Genomic DNA, 18443 nt, shown 5'->3' with positions numbered 1-18443 from the left:
GCCCTAAGCACTGGCTCTTGATTTAGCTGGAATAGAAAATACGCAGCGTAAAACCGTACTCACTCGCGTATGTTTGTAATCCTTCTGAAGCGATGAGAGGTAGGAAGGTCGATGGTTCCGACCCCGCCACGTCATACCATATGATGACACTTGGGGATAAAACAAGGACTGGTCGACCGGTGTCAGTATACTGTGTCTGAGTGAGTTATCCAAATTAAAATGCGCCATGGTATCAAGATGGGCTGGCACAATACAACCCACACAAGTACAGACTAGTACAAGCAGACACACATACGTACATGCAAGTCGTTACATAACATAACCTTAAACTCCATTTCACCTCACCTCTGAAGTGATGAAGACGAATAGGTTTAATCGTGAAACCAGTTTGAACGAACTCTTGTAACGATGTTGCGATATTTTAGTGTCACAAGACAAATATCTTCAATATGCCTAAATGGCCCTTTTGGAATTTTGCTTAAAACACGTACCAAGTGAAATGCTTTTGATCAACGCAGCATTAGCAGTTTTTTTCTATTTTTAGCGACCTAGATATTTGTTTAAAAAACGTTGATAGAGAAAAACTTCTGTTACATCATGCCTCTTTTATTGCAAAGAGAAAGAGAGATGGAATTTGTAATTTTAATTTAATTTTACCCAGGATAAATGTGCCCCTGGGGGAGGAATAATGGTGCTCGGCCCGTTCCTAATGTTGGAAGAAAATGGAAGAAAAATGAATGCGAATATCTCCTGTGGTTTCCATCACCTGAAATCACGATGGCCTAGCAGTGACAGGAAATGAGTTGGGAGTTAAGGAGGGAAAACAACGACACTTAATTTGTTTTTAATTCTGTTATGCCCTCTTGTGGTATGTACGTTAGCAAATGGGAATCACTTGTAAATTCATGGTTGAAACGTTCGGGTTTACTAATGAAATGAAAAAGATATTTTTTTTATTATACTGTAAAGCTTTTTGAGGTTGGTCCGTGGTGAAGCGCAAGGAACTACCGTTATAATTAGGTAATACTTATCATTTCAACAAAATCAGTGACTAAATTATTTTGGTCCATCGATCACTTGATTGTCTGGTTTGCTTGCCGACCGCCATCACATGATAGGAGTACTGTTATGCGACGTCAGTGACCAACACTTTTTTATGTAAATTGTTAGCGTTGTGGCTGCTGTCGGTAGCAGAGAACATGCTTACCCGTTTCCCCAACACCTGGTGTCATCACAGATTTTCATATTTTTTTCACCGCATTTTTGCCTTTTACGCCCAATGGAATATGCTTTGGCGGTTAATCGAGATTGCTTATTCTATGGGACCCGTGAAGATCCCGGGGAACAATAGGTCTTCAGCAACCCATGCTTGTCGTAAGAGGCGACTAACGGGATCGGGTGGTCAGGCCCGCTGACATGGTTGATATCCCAATGGCGTGGATCGATGCTCATAATATCAATCACTGGATTGTCTGGTCCAGATAGCTGGAATATTGCTGAGTGCAGGGTTAAACAACAAACAAACCAACCAACTATTCAGCAATTCAATGAATTACAAAGCATGCTCTAAAACTGACCGTGTTTTTCAGTATACGTGTTCCTGGGCGAGGTGAACGGTGTAGTGGACTTGATGACCAACTTGTATGACCGTGGGCTGCTGGACACTGGCGACTACATTGTCATCTACGTCGACCACAACACCTTCGACAGCAAGGACCCTCTGAAATACTTCAAGAGTAAGTCCATCAGTCTTGACATCTTATTTCTTCACTTTCTATAAACAATAGCACGTTAATTTAAGGGGTCATAAATCTTCAACCCCCTTACAAAAAACGTCCGTAGCAGCTGTTTTGTGTTGAGCTTTAGAGGTTGCATGATTAGAAAACATATTCCACCAACAATGTAACATTACAATATGAATATTTCATATTTATTTTTTTATTACGTGTTTGTATCGTTATCTATTTTGTAGTTGTACCATTTTCGATCACGTTGATACTGTTTAATTTCGTTTATCCGACATACCCGTTAATCCGACATAATCATATGCAACCAACCATGTCGGATTAAGGGGATTTGACTGTATTTAGAATTGTTCATAGAGTGCGCGGATCTTCATATTGTAGGCAGTACGCCCGGAAGCAACTTGATGCTAGGAAACATAGGGTTGTTTTAAATGTCAAGTGTACGGAATCCTGGAAGGGACATTGTCGCGCTGTCGCAAAAAGTGAGAAAAATTAACCCAAGAGCTACAATGCGACAACAACGTTTTGAAAACGCGACAATGTCCCTTCTACGATTCCATACAAAGGTCTTTCATCGTAACCCTATGAAAGTCTTGGTTAATAAAGTATTTCTTCAGTCACAGGGGGCACGGGTGTCCCAGTCGTCTAAGGCGCCGTGATTCGCTGTGCAGAGTTGCGTCCCTTTCTGCGCGCCAGAAATTTATCATTGTTGGTTCGAATCCCGGTTCGCCCCAATTATGTTTCTAGGTTTGTCAGCACCATACCCGTGCTCGTGGGTTTCACTGAAGTGGTCAACGTCTTAGACCTGCATCACTTCGGGCTTTCCTCCCACATTAAGCTGACACGCCGCAATATAACTGCAGGGAATACTGTTAAAAGCGGCGTTAAACCCGCTCACTCACTCACTCACTCACTCACTCTTCAGTCACAGACGTAGCACGTGTATTTCTGTGCCCTATAATTGCTACATACACAGTAAATATAATTTTTATGAACTAATATGAATGAATAAACTCAACCAAAAAAATTATAAAACTATTTGACACAGTTTCATACAAATCGTAATCATTATTACTATCTTCTAAAAAAACAAGGAGTACCACAGTTAAGGCGGCACAACTGGTTCAGACTATCCAGTTGCTATAGGGCTGAAAAATGATGCCGATGCGACGTCAAATTTTAACTCACTCCCTCATCCACAGATGCATCTTGATATAATCAATCCACTGAGCGTCAGTTTGAATCCAAGATTCATGCCGGTTATAAACCATGTCGTTCCAGAACTCTACTTGAATTTCTTGTTTTTCTAGTCGAGTAAAACCCAACCAATCACTCAGTCACTCTATGTAAACACATGATAGGGAGACCAGTGAAGTTCCGGGGTTGATTAGGTCTTCAACAACCCATGATTGCTGTAAAAGGCAACTATGCTTGTCGTAAGAGGCGACTAACAGGATCGGGTGGTCAGGCTCGCCGACTTGGTTGATGCATGTCATCTATCCCAATTGCATGGATCGATGCTCATGATGTCAGTCACTGGATTGTCTGGTCCAGACAGGATTATTTACAAACCGCCGTCGTAGAGCTGGAATACAGCTGAGTGTGGCGTTAAACAACAAATCAACAAACAAACATGATGGGGATGACGCGAATCTGTAAACGTCCTGCATCACTTTGGACTTTTCTCCCACATCAACACCCCGTTACTGAAATACTGTTTGAAGAGACATTAAACCTATTCGCTCACTATAAACACTATAAATAGTCACTTGGTAATACACGGGAGTACAGTATTTAACGTGATTTTTCACTTTTGTAAGTTATCACAAGTGTTCAAGTACTCACATATAGCCATTACCCCGACTTACTAAAAATACAAATATGTTCTCATGTCTATAAGACATAATTCTATTGGAACGCTACACCGTTAGTTTAACCAGGTTCCAGACCTGATAGTGTTATAGAAGCCACGGGTGATATTTTGAGGCGACCTATTCCACGAACTAGCTGACACGGGCATAATACAATGACGCCCCATAAATAATCATTATCGCCATCCTGAAAATTACCAGACCGTACATAATATCTATTTTGAGCTGACTGTTTTCAATAATCTGATAATCTTCACCAAAGCACAGGCTGACTATGTTTTGCCCATCACCGCAACAGACAATAGAGTTAGACAAAGACAGTTTGCTTCACTTCACTCACGAGTCGGAATCTATATAAACAATTGTGTGCCACACGTGATTTATCCTCGTAAACATTCATGATGAATTGAGTGAATGTTGATCTGATTTCTTTATTACTTTACAAAGTTGTTTTCGAAAGATATTTTTCCAAAAATTGAGAGCTGATGTTTTTTTTTTTAAATGACAAAAAAGTTCTGGAAGATATATATAAGTCTATTTTTTCTCCAGATGAACGCAGTGTATGCAGCGTTACAGACGAGTGCTATATTTTCTATGTATTTCTAAATTGACACATAGCTTTCAATAGGTTTAAATTTGCTTCAGTTTTGATAAGGAGGCTTGTGTCCTCTATGGTAGTAATATTGCTGAATATGGCTTTTCAAATAAATAAAAGCGAAAAAACCCTTTCCTTATTCATAAGAAATATCTGCCAAAAACAGATTCGATTGTACGATTCCGACTATATCATAAGCAGGTGTTTATGAATCACTATCAAATCATGGTGATACCAGGTGTTCGCAAACAAGGTGAGCGTATCCTGTCTCACCGGTGGCACCTGTCACAAACACATGCTAAGGCAAGGCAATTGTTCACCTGAAAGAACACGCTAACATATGCTACAAGTAAAAAAAATGGAATTGCACCGGACATCATTTTTTTGTCACTGATGCGTCAAAATGCTATCCACATGTCTTCCATAAAACCTTTTGAAAGCTAGGGCATTGAATGTTGTCTCCTTGATCAAACAACGTCTGAGCAAGAGTTGTATGATGCTCTTTGAAATGTTGGTAGTAAGAGCATGTTCGATTATACCTCAAAAGTTGTGAAATGTAGACACCAAAGGCTGGAGCTGCAGGAATATTTCTCGACATAAAGGGAAAGTTGACCATTGGAAATTTGAATTCATACCTCCTGTCATACAGTCTTGTCGAGAGTACTTTGTCACTCTTAGTCTTTGTGCATAGATCTAAATATGAAATACTTCATCATCATCAGACCAACAAAAGCACATAATTTTGAAAATATGAACAAACGAGGAACCATAGATTTCAATAAACCAATAATCAATTCGTTGAGACCTTACTGTTGTTTCTTAACTACTGAACCTAAACATTTTCCAAGGAAATTAAAAAATATTGTTCCGAGCTTAAACTTTTTACTTCACATCCAATTCCTGGAAACCTGAAATGCTAAAAAATGAACGGGACCGTCTAAAAACCATTGCCAGACGGACTCCATTGCCAGTCACTTTGAAAGAAATCCTATTTAAGACCACATGTACCAAGGCTGTCTGTTCTCCGAGAAAAACAAAGTCTGCATTGTATGATATTTTTATGCATTCCTTTTAAAAAGCATAATGAACCTTGCAGTGTATTTGCGATCATGTAAGATGTTGCCATCGCATGTTCTCCCAGCATTCTCCCTGCCTAAAAGTAGTTAATCTGCTAATGGGGAACCTATGGAAAGCCTGTCAAAGCCTGATGGTACCAATCACGGGCTGAAAGGGGATTATCTCTTGGATTACTTCTTGTTATACGCTGCTACTTCTTCCGTCTCCATGCTGGCCTACACGAGTCTCCCCCAAAATCTTGTTGGTCAACTGATGCGGGGCACCTGTTTTTACATTGATCATCATAATACATCGTTTTCAACAAGGGTACTAGCTTATGTGTCTTTTCATCTTTTCATCAACGTTTTAACTCAGCGTCGAGACATTGTGCTCGTTATGTTTGGATCTATCTTAATTTTCTGTTTTTGTTTCGTAAAAAGGTGTAACTAACTGTTATTGGAGACGCATTCTATTTCTAGTAACCGTGTCAGTGTTATTAAATGGTTAATATCTAAGCTTGAATTTGTTTAAAATAAAGGTAAATAAATGCGACGAAACCATTTCCTTATTCATAAGAAATCTCTGCTAAAAGTCGATTGTATGATTCAGACTGGCGTGATCATGTATTTGTGAATCGCTACAAATAGTGAATTTATAAGGTGAGCGTATCCTGCTCAACCTGTGGGACCCGTCACAGACACATGCAAAGGCAGGTCAATTGTTTACTTAAAAACGACGACGTTCACTACATGTTAAATTATGCTCTGCAAACGATTATAAGATGTGGAGAACACAACATCCAAATACATATTTTCATTTCATCTTTGATGTTTATGGAGACTGATGGTTAAAGCGTTTGCATCGTCGCGAGGTCCTGACATAGGTGCAAAGTGTGAAACCTAACCAGGTGTCCTTCGTCGTTATTTGTCTGGAATATAAATATAACAGAACCAAACCAAGTTTAATGTCGGGAGGTCTGGTATGAACGTGGAAAAAAACATGCATGGTGCATGGCTTGGGTCAAGACACCTTGACGTATTGAAAATTGACCACTTATTTCATTCTGTATGACCAAAGGCATTGTTTATCTGACACGGATATTATATTAAGATTTATCAGTAGCATGTTACAAAATACTGTCGTCGATACTTATAATAAATCTAAAAGAATTTATCAATTAAAATCACCTCCTTTGCACAGACACAGAACATAGACTTGAAACATGGCGGTCATCGAATGCTCTTATACAATTTAACGCTCGATTCCACCTGTCGGTGTTATATCAAACCATATTTGGCAGTAACGGCGGTTTTGATAAACAGAAATCGGTGGAACTGGTGCCAATATGGCCATCGGTTAACGCTCATCTGATTGTCCATTATGTGAAGAAGTTGGTAGTTCCGGACGTGTCAATTGCAGGCTTTCTTACCGACAGGCCATGGAAATCCTACAGGGACTCCGACATTTGGACCACGTTTTGACGCAGTCGGGCCCCACGGACTTTCCTCTATGATATTCTGTTTGAGGATCGGAAATACGAAGTGCATAAATCTTCTATTCAGTTACGTGTGGTGTTCCATAGTTGCTTAAAAATCAATAACTTTATGTTTTCATTGATGAACTGTCGGGCGAAAGAAAGTACAAACCTAGGTTTGATCGTTGGTAAAAGTGAAGCAGTAAATGGTTATCGGGTATCATAGTTGTGTTTAGGACATTAGGTTTGCATTGTTTTAACCCGGCAGTTTATGAATTCTGAGTAGATAGGAAATACAATTTAAACTATATATATATTGTCTTGAGAATGTTAACACTTCGTCTTGTAAAGGAGCCACACACATGAAAGAGGTTTAGTGACATCTCGTTAACCCCTTTGAAATCGGACAGATTAACACATGTCGAGATTAATAATTCGTGAGTACTGAGTAATGATCCTTTGTGTTTAAATAGACGGTCCCAACAGTTACTGTTCGGGACCCGTGAAGATCCGGGTCAGAGTAGGTCTTCTGCAACCCATGCTTGCTGTAAAAGGCAACTATGCTTGTCGTAAGAGGCGACTAACGGGATCGGGTGGTCAGGCCCGCACTGACTTAGTTGATTCATGTCATCGTATCCCAATGGCTTGGATCGATGCTCATGATGTCAATCATTGGATTGTCTGGTCCAGACTCGATTATTTACAGATCGCCGTCATATAGCTGGAATATTGCTTAGTGCGGCGTTAAGAAACAAACAAACAAAGTAATTGTTCGGAACGTGAGCCTTCCGGTTTAACAGGGTCCAGAATATATATACAGGGTCTGTCACTGTATATCTACTTTGTACGTGTCTGTGCGAGCACGTTTTTAAAAAAAGAGATAATTATGAATGAACGAAAGATAAAATGTTTGGGATTTTATACAGTTTTAGATCATCAAGATTTACATAATTCAATTATACAAAAAATAATATCTTTCAAACATTTAAACACAATTCCACTTTCACACGACCAAACCGTCACCAAGCCAACGTCATCACTCTCCATCACTGCAACAACTTCTTCCGTCTCTATCGGTCATATAATGTCAGTGTTTCAATACAAATATGCCTCGTTATGGAGTAAGCCGAGTGACATTCAAAAAGTTAACCAATATCGATTACCAGATTTTCCAACATGATATTGAGTACATAACTCGGCTTTTTTCAAATTTCAAAGGCGAACAACATGCAGTTTAATATCGAAGTGAATTACAAAAACATATCCATCAAGACACGGGAAGGTTTTGACCCTTGGGGGCGAGATTAGAGCAGTGATATTATCAATTTTGAAGGATTCTGGTCAGACATTCTATGGAAGGTTATACGTATGTATATCAATGATGATTCCAGTAAATGGCCATCGGGAAATACATATAATAAATATCTCAATCTTGTCATTTTTCAATTACATTTTATATAAAACATGTATCGATGGAAAACATTACTTCCTTTTTTTGATTAAGGACACACACCGTGTCTCTGATATACCATTATGTGGCACTACATGTGGCAAGTAGATAATTTAAAAGTTGTTTCATAATTGAGAATTTTTTGTGTGTATGATATAAACGTCATTTTCCACGTCCCGTAGTTTAAGATGACACAATACCAGTACAACCTACTGCGTTAAAGAGATGAACTATCGTACACATTAATATGCTACGGGAAGCTGTTAAATATGATTTCTTGGATCCTGTAATTATTCCCTCAGATTGATGCAAAAATGCCCTGGGACAGCATGAAGGCTTTATAAGGTTTTGCTTCGCCGTTTGTTTTCATCGTACGATATATCTGGTAGCTGAGTGACATAGCTTCATATAATGATGGACATAAATAAAGGAACATGCAGAAATACAACAGAAAGTAAATCGCTGTTTGTTTTTGTTTAACACCGCACACAGCCATTAAAACATCATATATGGACAGACAAACCAGTGATATGTGTTGTGAGAAAGGATTCGTCGGGTACCATGACTCGCTATCAGCCATGTCACCGAGTCTGACCAACTGATCGACTAAATTGCGTACGACATGCATAGTTTGCTGAGGACCTACTCCATACCTAAATCCCCGCGAAGGGTAATCAATGTGGTATGGAACCATGTAGTGTTTATTCATAGTCTTAAAAATGTAAAGTTTCAGGTTGAAGCATGGCCCGGGTTGTTGGATACTACTTCTAACCCGGAATCATGTGAGGCTACGGGACAGTGGGTAGCCTGGTGGCTAAAGCGTTCGCTCGTCACACTGAACACCCGGGTTCGATTCCTCGCTTGGTTACAATGTGTGAAGCCCATTTCTGATGTTACCTGCCGTGATATTGCTGGAATATTGCTAAATGCGGCGTAAAACCTAACTCACTCACCCACTTAGCATAGGCTAAGGGACGTAACTCTACACAACGGCCCAGTCTACTGATGAGACGGCCGTGATCCCTGTTGTATATCGAGATACTTTTGTATTAACCCTTTATGTGTGTATGCATCTTTCCGCAGGGACTATGGATATCTTCAACGACACCCGGAACCTTGAAGCGTCACGGTCACTGCTGGTGGTGACGTACAGCCCTCCGTCAGACCCCACGTACGTGGAGTTCCAGAGACAGGTCAACCGTTACAACGAGATGCCGCCATTTGATTTTCCAGACCCATTCAAATCTAAAAAGGTAGAAACAAGAACACGTATTTTACATGATGTTAAGAGAAATGGTTGAGTTTCCCTACGTTAAGAATGTGTACTAATGACTTCACGCGCTGCCTTTGGTGACCTAATTCAGAAACCATTGTTGACGTGATTAACTGATATTGATGGCATTGTAGATGATCACGTCACGCTATTAATTTTAACGTTATGTGAAAAATCAAAATCAATTCGAGGTTGTCGTCATTGAGAACACTTCTTCACAACAGCTTTTATCAATTATGCATAATAAAGAGGTTATTAGGAACATTTGTACATCATAACGCCTATGAAACTCGAGCTCTTTCAACGTTTGGATATACATGATCCGTGGTCGTTGGTGTTTCGCCGAAGACGCCAACTTCGACGTCTTTGTGGCATCTTTTGAAAAACACTCGTCCACTGAAACTGAAACTTAGCATGCCTGTTTTAAAATGTCGTTACATCCAAGTTTGTCCGATTTTCAATATGGCCACCATGGCAGACAATATGAAAAACAACAATTTAATACCATTACTTAGCCAATCTTTTTGGAACTGATTCTGAAACTTGATCGTTGACAGATGAAGCTGTTGCCTACGTATCCGTAGCCATTATATCTTAATCAAACATACAGTAAAGAATACAAACTTTTAACTCCTTTTATCTTGAAAACAAAAGTATATCATTCCTTGATTCAATATCCACGTCAGTCAGCAAATGAGTACAGTAAAATCTAATCTGGCATTACGCAATGTTCCTGCCAACTAACCAGACGAAGTCCGTCATGCTGAGAGTAACCATGATATTGGATCGGATTTCCAGACAACCATTTGTAACTGGAGCCAGTGACCTGCTTCCTTTTCACCCATCTAAGGTGCACTAAGATAATGTAATATGAAAGGAAATATTACTCTTTGCGAGCCTTTTTGCGCCATTTTTTGTGCCTAAGATGCAGCAATAATGGACATATCATATGTTACGGATACATTTGTTGATCAACAACACTTTTTTTACCATCAATGGTTTGGTAATAATTGAATCTGCATGCGAACGAAACTCATTATTGTTCTAGATCCTTTCCGCTGGTTTGATGTAATTCCGTATTTGGCTTTAGACTACGGCTTTGATCGAACATAACACCGTTTTGAAAGTCGTAACGCCGACGTTGAAAGCAAGTATTTACAAAGAGCATGTTCCAGCCATATCCTCTAATACTTGGATTCGAGAGAATGGTTTGTTACTTTGACCTCATGAAATCAATTCAAACTTTGAAAGAGGTTTCCTGAGATATGTTACATGTAACAAGATGAGAAGCAGATCGGCGATTTTAGAAAGACTAACATGAAACTGTTTGATTGTACTGGGGTCTAAATCAAACCGTTACATATTCTTTCCCATGACGTCAATACGATGAAAGCAGTCATCATTTTCGCAACGTAATATCCGCATGCCTTTGTGTTCAGTTTAGTGGGAAGTAAATTGATAATTTAAGGTCGGACTTGAAAGTCGTTTTCGAACACTTAATACAGATAGCAGCCCTTTTAAGGGAGATATCATGGTGTTCTATCAATGTCAGTGTCGATCAATCAGGTTTAGCAGATCCAGATGTCAAGCCAATTCCGTCAAAGATATCAATAAAACTGTAGTAAATCGGCAATGGCACGAATGTTGGAAGGCTACATATTATTTGTTTTAAATAAACTTCCAGCTCTTCCCCAAGAATATCAAATGATCGGTCCCTTAATACGCTTGTTATTCTGACCATGTTGGGAAATGGCTGAATATACATGCATACCGACACACTATGAAAACGCATAATCCTGTTTTCAAGCATCAGACATTTTGTGCTCAAGGGCATCTCAAAACACATCGAATGAGAGTCGAGCCCGAGTGACCTCATTGTTTTGTTTGTTTACCTCATGCAACACAGAACAACTTCATTTTTGGTGGCATTTTCGGCAACATTACAAAAAATCGAATATGCGTTTTTACATTGTTTCAGTATACTGGTATTGAATATGTAATCTTATGATTTAAAATCTATCCACTGTCCCCAATCACCCCGATGTTTCCTGGATCCTTTGTAATGTCCCAGTCTAATCACGACAAGGGAAACAAAGGGGCTGACCAGTCGGTATTCTTGGAGGGAGCCTGGGATATTATGAAAAAGGATTCTAAAAATCTTCAAGAAATTACTGGGGAAAATGTATTTTATTTCTAGTTTTATTAAAAACATAATGTTCTCTTGATAACCCGGATGCTCTGAAATAAATGTGTTCTGGGAACGAAACTGTTCATTTGTTTGGTCTTCCGTTCAAAGGAAAAACTGCATGTCTTAAAGTACAAATTCTGCCTGCAGCAATAAAAAAAAACACTGAAAGTGTGGAGTGTTTTTTGGAATACAAATCACAGGCCCCTGCCTGAAAATATAATGTTAATGTAAACATGTTCCTTTTTTCTCCTCCTAAGATCACCGTGTTCGCGGCATACTTGTACGATGCTGTCATGCTGTATGCCGATGCCTTGAAAGAAGTACTTCGGAAAAATGGCAGCCACAGCAACGGCACAGCCATCATCAATTGCATCCGGGATCGCTCCTTCACAAGTTAGTATGATATATCTACATCGTGTTCATCATTTTGACATTTAAGTGTTTGTTTCATACACGGTTGCTCGGTCGTTTTAATGTCTGCATTACGCTGTGCAGAGTTGCGTCCCTTGGGCACGCCAGGAATCTATGACTGTGGTTTCGAATTGCGGTTCGCCCAGATTATGTTTCTAGGATTATCAGCACCATACCCGTGTTCGTTGGCTTCATCGAAGCGGTAAACGTCTTAGACCTGCATCACTTCGGGCTTTCCTCCCACATTAAGAGACACGCCGTGGTATAACTGGAATACTGTTAAAAGCGACGTTAACACCAAACTCACACACTCACCCAAGTGACGGCGACGGTATTGACATATCCTGCCCACTCACTCATTCACGACAAATGGACACGGTTGTTAAGTAGCCTCAGGTGCCACAATTTGCTCTATAAGCTTTGTCAAAATCCAATGAACTTGGGTTGGAATGCCGGCTTTGTTCCGATCTACGGGTATTCAAGGGTTTCACCACAACAAAAGTCTACCTGTCCTTTTTGGGCTTTCCCCCCACACTAAACTTACCCCCCGTGATATCAGTGGAATACTGTTGTCATAGAGAATCTCGCCAGAGTGTCTTTTGACATCAAATATATCAACACTAGTCGATAAAAATAAGCACTCCGAGGCTCTCTTTCGTGATTTGATCTATTTGACTATGATCTGCCAGTCCTAGGTAACAACTCTTCTGACGCACTACAAAGCCCCACACTCTTCTAAACATGAGGTTCTTCTGCATTGGGACTCTGTGTGGCTCGTCTTTACAACTCCTTACGAATGGCGTATTATTCCCACTGACTTATGGGGGCAGATATTTGCTGTTTATACGTCCCAAGTGAAACCTTCTATTCTTTAGCAACTGCCATTGATTATAGTTCCGTTGTCGTTTAAGATTTGGGTATTTGGCAATTCCACAAGGGACTGCTATATTCTATCAGCTTCATTAGCTGTTGTGTCCAAGGTTACAAGAAGCTTGCGCCTCCTGGGTGCACTGGGCGTCTCTGGCTTGGAATGGTTAGCACAGCAAATTGGCAGCCACTCAATTGGGCACAAATTGCATGGCGCTTGTTTCGTCCTCATTGGTCAGACCCTGAAGGCTATCACACGTCCGAATGAGATGGCAGGACAGTGCCGGACATTATCGGGTCACCTTCTTTAGGAATCTGAGAACGTCCGAGAATGAAACCTGACAACCTTCGTAATTTGTTGATGTGGTTAAAGAAAGCAACGTCAGCGGAATGTTGTCAATGGGATTGGTTGTTTGTTGTTGCTTCAGGGGCAAGAGGGTTTCATGAAAGTCCAATGTCTTGTCACATGTCGGTTTGGTGATCTGTTAATTGTATTGCTCTCCTTTGAAGCATTGGAGGTATCGAACCGTGTCATGAGTTGTGATTGGACCATCACTCATAAGTATTAAATATATTAAGGAATGTACAGCCCAAGTAGTGTGTGATGTTTCAGCAATGCATCATTTCAATCAACCCTTTTATGCAGAATCAGACGTTTGGCAAGCTAAGTGGTTAAAGCATTCTCTCGACCGATGTTGGATTCCCCATACGGGTACAATGTGTGATAGCCATTCTTGTAGCTAGCACACTGAGAAAAGTGTCAAACCTCACTCACTCACATACATGCTCACAGGAACTATGCAGCATTACAGTTACGCGATGGTTTCACAGTTTTTTATCTCCCCCCCCCCCCCGTCATATAATGCGGGGGTATATAGCGATCAGCCAGTCTGTCTGTCCGTCCGTCTGTCCGTCCATAATCATTTCCTTTTCCGGGGCAGAATTCCAAAACCATTCAGTGTATTTGATCGAAACTTGGCAAATCTATCAGGCACATACTGAAGTGGTGCCTTTTGATATTTTGGGATTTTTCTAAAAAAAAATTTTTTAAATTGTTATGGAATGAAGTTGGACATAGACTCAATTGGGGATGGGGTTCGTTTCCGGGGAAGAATTCGAAAACAATTCAGTGTATTTGATCGAAATTTGGCAAAGCTATCAGGCACATACTAAAGTGGTGCCTTTTGATATATATTTTTTTTTACGAATTTTTATTTTTTACAATTTTTATGGAAAGAGAACCTAGACTCCATTTGGGATGGGGTTCGTTTCCGGGCCAGAATTCGAAAACCATTCAGTGGGTAAATAATGTATGCTTCTTAAAGAACATTCAACTGTTGACTCATTACATACAGAATTGCACATTTACTAGTGGTTACTTTACGGACAGCTGCCGGGGGCATATGTCATCTTTCTGATGACTCTTGTTAGGTACTATCGAGGATGCTCTTTCTGTGAATATTTCAAAAAGCATCATGCGACCTCCGCACATAACTTGTTTGATCAGGGTTACGGTATTCAAGGCCTTAAAAGGACTTAGAAACACTTCAGGGTATGTATGTAGGAGATTTCTTTCCAAGTGCGACACATCATTGACCACAATTGTCCAATGCAATTCCCTATTTTGTACCATATGTTTCCGTCTTTGTTCATGTGAACACTTGACTTGCCTTTGCAAGTGTTTGTGACGGGGGTCAGAATACGCTCACCTTTTCGCGAAAACCTATATCATTATTGATAATTATTGCTCTATCTGAGCAGACATTCCTTATGATTAATGTTAAATATGGAAATGGTTTTGTCGCTTTGATTAATTCCAGTAAGGAGCTTTTTCTGGACTGGCAACTTTTAAACCGGACTGGCAATTTATTAGACTTGCCATTTTGGCTATCGAGTTGGAATTTATCCCAATTTCAAAATTTGATTTTATAATTATTTTCAAGAAATGTCCTCAGTAGATGAACATAATATTGTGAGTTAGTGAGTGCTTTGGGTTTAACGCCGCTTTAAAGAGTAGTTCAGTGAAACGCCGTGGAAAGCCTGAAGTGGAGAAGATGTAAGTGTTTATCACTTGGGTGAAAACCTCAATTTCAGTTCCTTCAGTAATTTCACATTTTTTTATGTGTAGAAAAAAATAACTCCTAACGTTTTAAAAATATCACTTCAGCACATAAGCCAAATTCCTCTTGAGCCGTAGATAATTCTCTGAGAAAGTCACATCAGCTGTTATCATGTATCTGAAATAGTAATCATTTTTTGTGGATGATTTGCCTTGAAACTGATGCGACCTATAAACATTACTTCACTTTCAGGAATTCTCATAAAAAACGAAGAGACACGATCTAGCACGCGTCTGAGTTTTCGTAACACCTGCCAGGAACTTACCAATAGTACATATCCTCTGACACAGTTTCAGAGTCACGCACTGTTTTTTACACGCGTCTACACATCTCAAGTGTAACGAATTAAAATACACAAATCTCTCAGTACGTGGGCGAAGAAAACCCCAGGTGTGAAGTGCATTCTTGAATTTTATACCGTGAAATAAACCCATATCGGTGCCACCTATAAGACGAATGGAGCCTGTCTGACGGCCACTTTAACTATCGCGGACTATTCAGTTTTGCTGCCGTCCTCCTCCTGCTGTAAATGGCGTATACACTATCTCCGATCGTGAAACTTTAACATCCGATTCTCTGTCCGGCCTTTGCGATGAAAGGACATCTGCAATCGTCATCAGCTCACCATTAACAGTAATGGCGACACTTTGAATCTCCCACGTATCTCGCTCGAGGCAAACATATTCACTGGTCCAATTAGAATTTTTCGTGGTGTCTTCTAAAACGTGAACTTGTTTGAGTAACGGAAAGGGATTGAGTGGTGGCGATCACTGTGTCCATGCTCTCCAGGGTTATGATGGGTCTGACACAGTATCGTTTCCCTCGGGGACTATCGTTACCCATCTACATGGAGACACAAAGGCAGACAAAACACTATAAGTCTTTGAAATTGGTAAAATTGGTAAAACGTTCTGGCTTGGTGCCATGGTTATGACATGTGGAATTCGTTGGATTAAAACAAGAATACAAATATTTAGAACAGTTGTAATTTGTGATTTATCTGAGGGTTATTCAACTATATTTATTCTCAAACTAAAGGCCAAATTGGGTCACGAAAATTAAAGACTAATTATCAACATCACCACCACCATAAGCATCATCAGTACTAGTATTAATAGCAGCAGTTGTAGAAGTAGTAGTAGTAGTAATGGTAGTAGTAGTAGCAGTAATGATAGTAGTATTAGTAGTAATGATACTTGTAGTAGTAGCTGCTGTTGAAGTATCAGTATATATCATTATGACTGTTGTTATGATGATGATGATGATGATGATGATGATGATGATGATTTATACACAAATACATCGCCTATCCCACACAACGTATATTCCCCCGGTCAGCGGATCAGTTCTGGACATTGACCATGCATTCTCAACTCCCTGGGGGGGAATAAAATTCCTCCCCCGGGAGATGCTGAATCTCCCAGAGCAACACCCAACAACAATCACACGTGAAGTACGCGGTATGTTTCTTGAGATTTCCGAAATAACCTAAGCACTACTTCGCCCCAGATAAGATGGCGTCCACTAATCCAATACCCTTTCTCTGACGCAGGTGTCCAGGGATACCTATCACACATCGACGCCAATGGGGATGCCGAGGGCAACTACACCGTCCTAGCTAGGGCCCAATACAAGAGCTACTTCTCCGAGTACTCGATGAGACCCGTGGGCCACTTCCATATCGAGGGGTCAAGTCTTATACCGGTACGTTGGTCTACAAATAGTCCTTCAGTGTCTCTTGACCCCCAAGGCCTCTGGGACGCCCGTTCATAAAAGGGTTAAGTCCGGCTGCTTGGGGTGGAATCCTTACAGTGACTGTATTTGACTTTAGGGTTGTTCGGCCTCCGTATGTGGAGTGGCAAATTCGGTTAGCTATATTTGGATACTGGTCCTATTTTATTTCCACAGATAGCCTGGAATCCAATATGTATTGTAGTGGATATAAAAATAGTATTTTATAATCTACAATTTAGGATTGTCATTTCGAGAGGAAGATGGTCAGCAATATATTGTGTAACGTACATATATATTGTTTTTTATAGTTTCTCGATTTGGAGAATTAAACAAGCGCTAGATTTCTTGTCTATTTTTATTTCCAGAGATTGCTGCGAAAGCAGTATATTATGTCAGATGCACGTATACTCTTTAAAACAAGTAAGGGAAACCCGGAAATAACTAAAACTGTCCTTAATTGTAAGAGATATGTGTTTCTAGTAATAGTTGTATGATAATGAACGAAATTGTGAACACATAACAACCGTTAATGACGTATAACCGCCACACACAATTAGATGTTATGACCGCCGACGATAGGGGTAAGATGGGAAATTGTGGTGTTTTTGGATCAGTTGTGCGTAATACCGTCACAATTTGTCAAACATTCATTACTCTTAAACCCAACACATATATAAGACTAATGAACGCAAAATTTAAATTGAAAAATCAATTCCGTGAAAGAATGAACAATTGAGTCGATGATATATCTGACGTTTATAGCCAAAACATGTCATATTTTAATATGTTTTAATCATTTACAGTCTGTTTGATTTTGTTACGCATTCTGTCGTTCATAAGAACGCATCGATGACTAAAACGGCCACGATCCGTTCTTAAAAATCTCCCTCACTATTTTAAGAGGTGGTGCTTAGTGTAATCATTCGTGTTATTTGTTGAAGTAAAAACGCCATTAATAGATTTTGTTACTTGCGGTTGTTGTATTGTGCTCAGTCGTCTAAGGCGCTGTAATTCGCTGTGAAAAGTTGCTTCCCTTAAGCGTGCCAGTATTCTATGATCGTGGGTTCGAATCCCAGATTTTCACTAATCATGATTCTTGGTTTGTCTGCACCATACCAGTGCTTGTGACTTGCGTCACTTCGAGCTTTTCTTCCACGCTAAGCAGACACACCGTGATGTAAGGTATCCTGTTGAAAGCGACCTTAAACCCAACACTCTCACTCACTCAATCACTGTTATTCCTTTAAACAGAATTTCCGGCTGTTTGACGGCAAGGAAATCGACTGGATCCTCGGCCATCCGCCTCGCGATGAACCAGAATGTGGATACCTTGCAGAGAGGTGTATACCACCAAAACGTTAGTATACTTTGTTTATTTGTTTGTTCCTCAACCGCCTCCGTGGCCTAATGGTAGAGCGTCCGCCCGGAGAGCGGAAGGTCCGGGGTTCGATCCCCGACCGCGTCATACCAAAAGACGTTAAAAGCACTATAAATCGGCATCAGCCCGGACTAGTACAAGCAGACACACACATACATACACGTACATGCACGTCGCTATATAAGTGCAATAATCTTGGACGCGACGTTAAACCCAATTTCACCTCACATTGTTTGTTCCTCCACGCTAAGTAGACACGCCGTGATGTAATGTATGCTGTT

At 40.1% G+C, this 18443-nt stretch overlaps 1 protein-coding gene across 3 annotated transcripts in view; it reads left to right on the top strand.

Annotated features, from left to right (window-relative positions):
- Window positions 1–18443, top strand: part of LOC139468050 (receptor-type guanylate cyclase Gyc76C-like) — a 149204-nt gene that overhangs the window by 81254 nt on the left and 49507 nt on the right. For all 3 annotated transcript variants that reach the window (XM_071249747.1, XM_071249744.1, XM_071249746.1), the window contains exons 4-8: window positions 1590–1736; window positions 9275–9444; window positions 11910–12045; window positions 16603–16754; window positions 18036–18141. In XM_071249747.1, coding sequence (XP_071105848.1) covers window positions 1590–1736; window positions 9275–9444; window positions 11910–12045; window positions 16603–16754; window positions 18036–18141 — 711 coding nt within the window. The remainder of the gene's footprint in view (window positions 1–1589; window positions 1737–9274; window positions 9445–11909; window positions 12046–16602; window positions 16755–18035; window positions 18142–18443) is intronic.

Source organism: Haliotis cracherodii, unplaced genomic scaffold, assembly GCF_022045235.1.
Source record: "Haliotis cracherodii isolate W230 unplaced genomic scaffold, xgHalCrac1.p SCAF_2, whole genome shotgun sequence".
Classification (NCBI taxonomy): domain Eukaryota; kingdom Metazoa; phylum Mollusca; class Gastropoda; order Lepetellida; family Haliotidae; genus Haliotis; species Haliotis cracherodii.
Note: the sequence above shows the minus strand (reverse complement) of the source record. Positions and strands in the feature narration are given on the sequence as shown.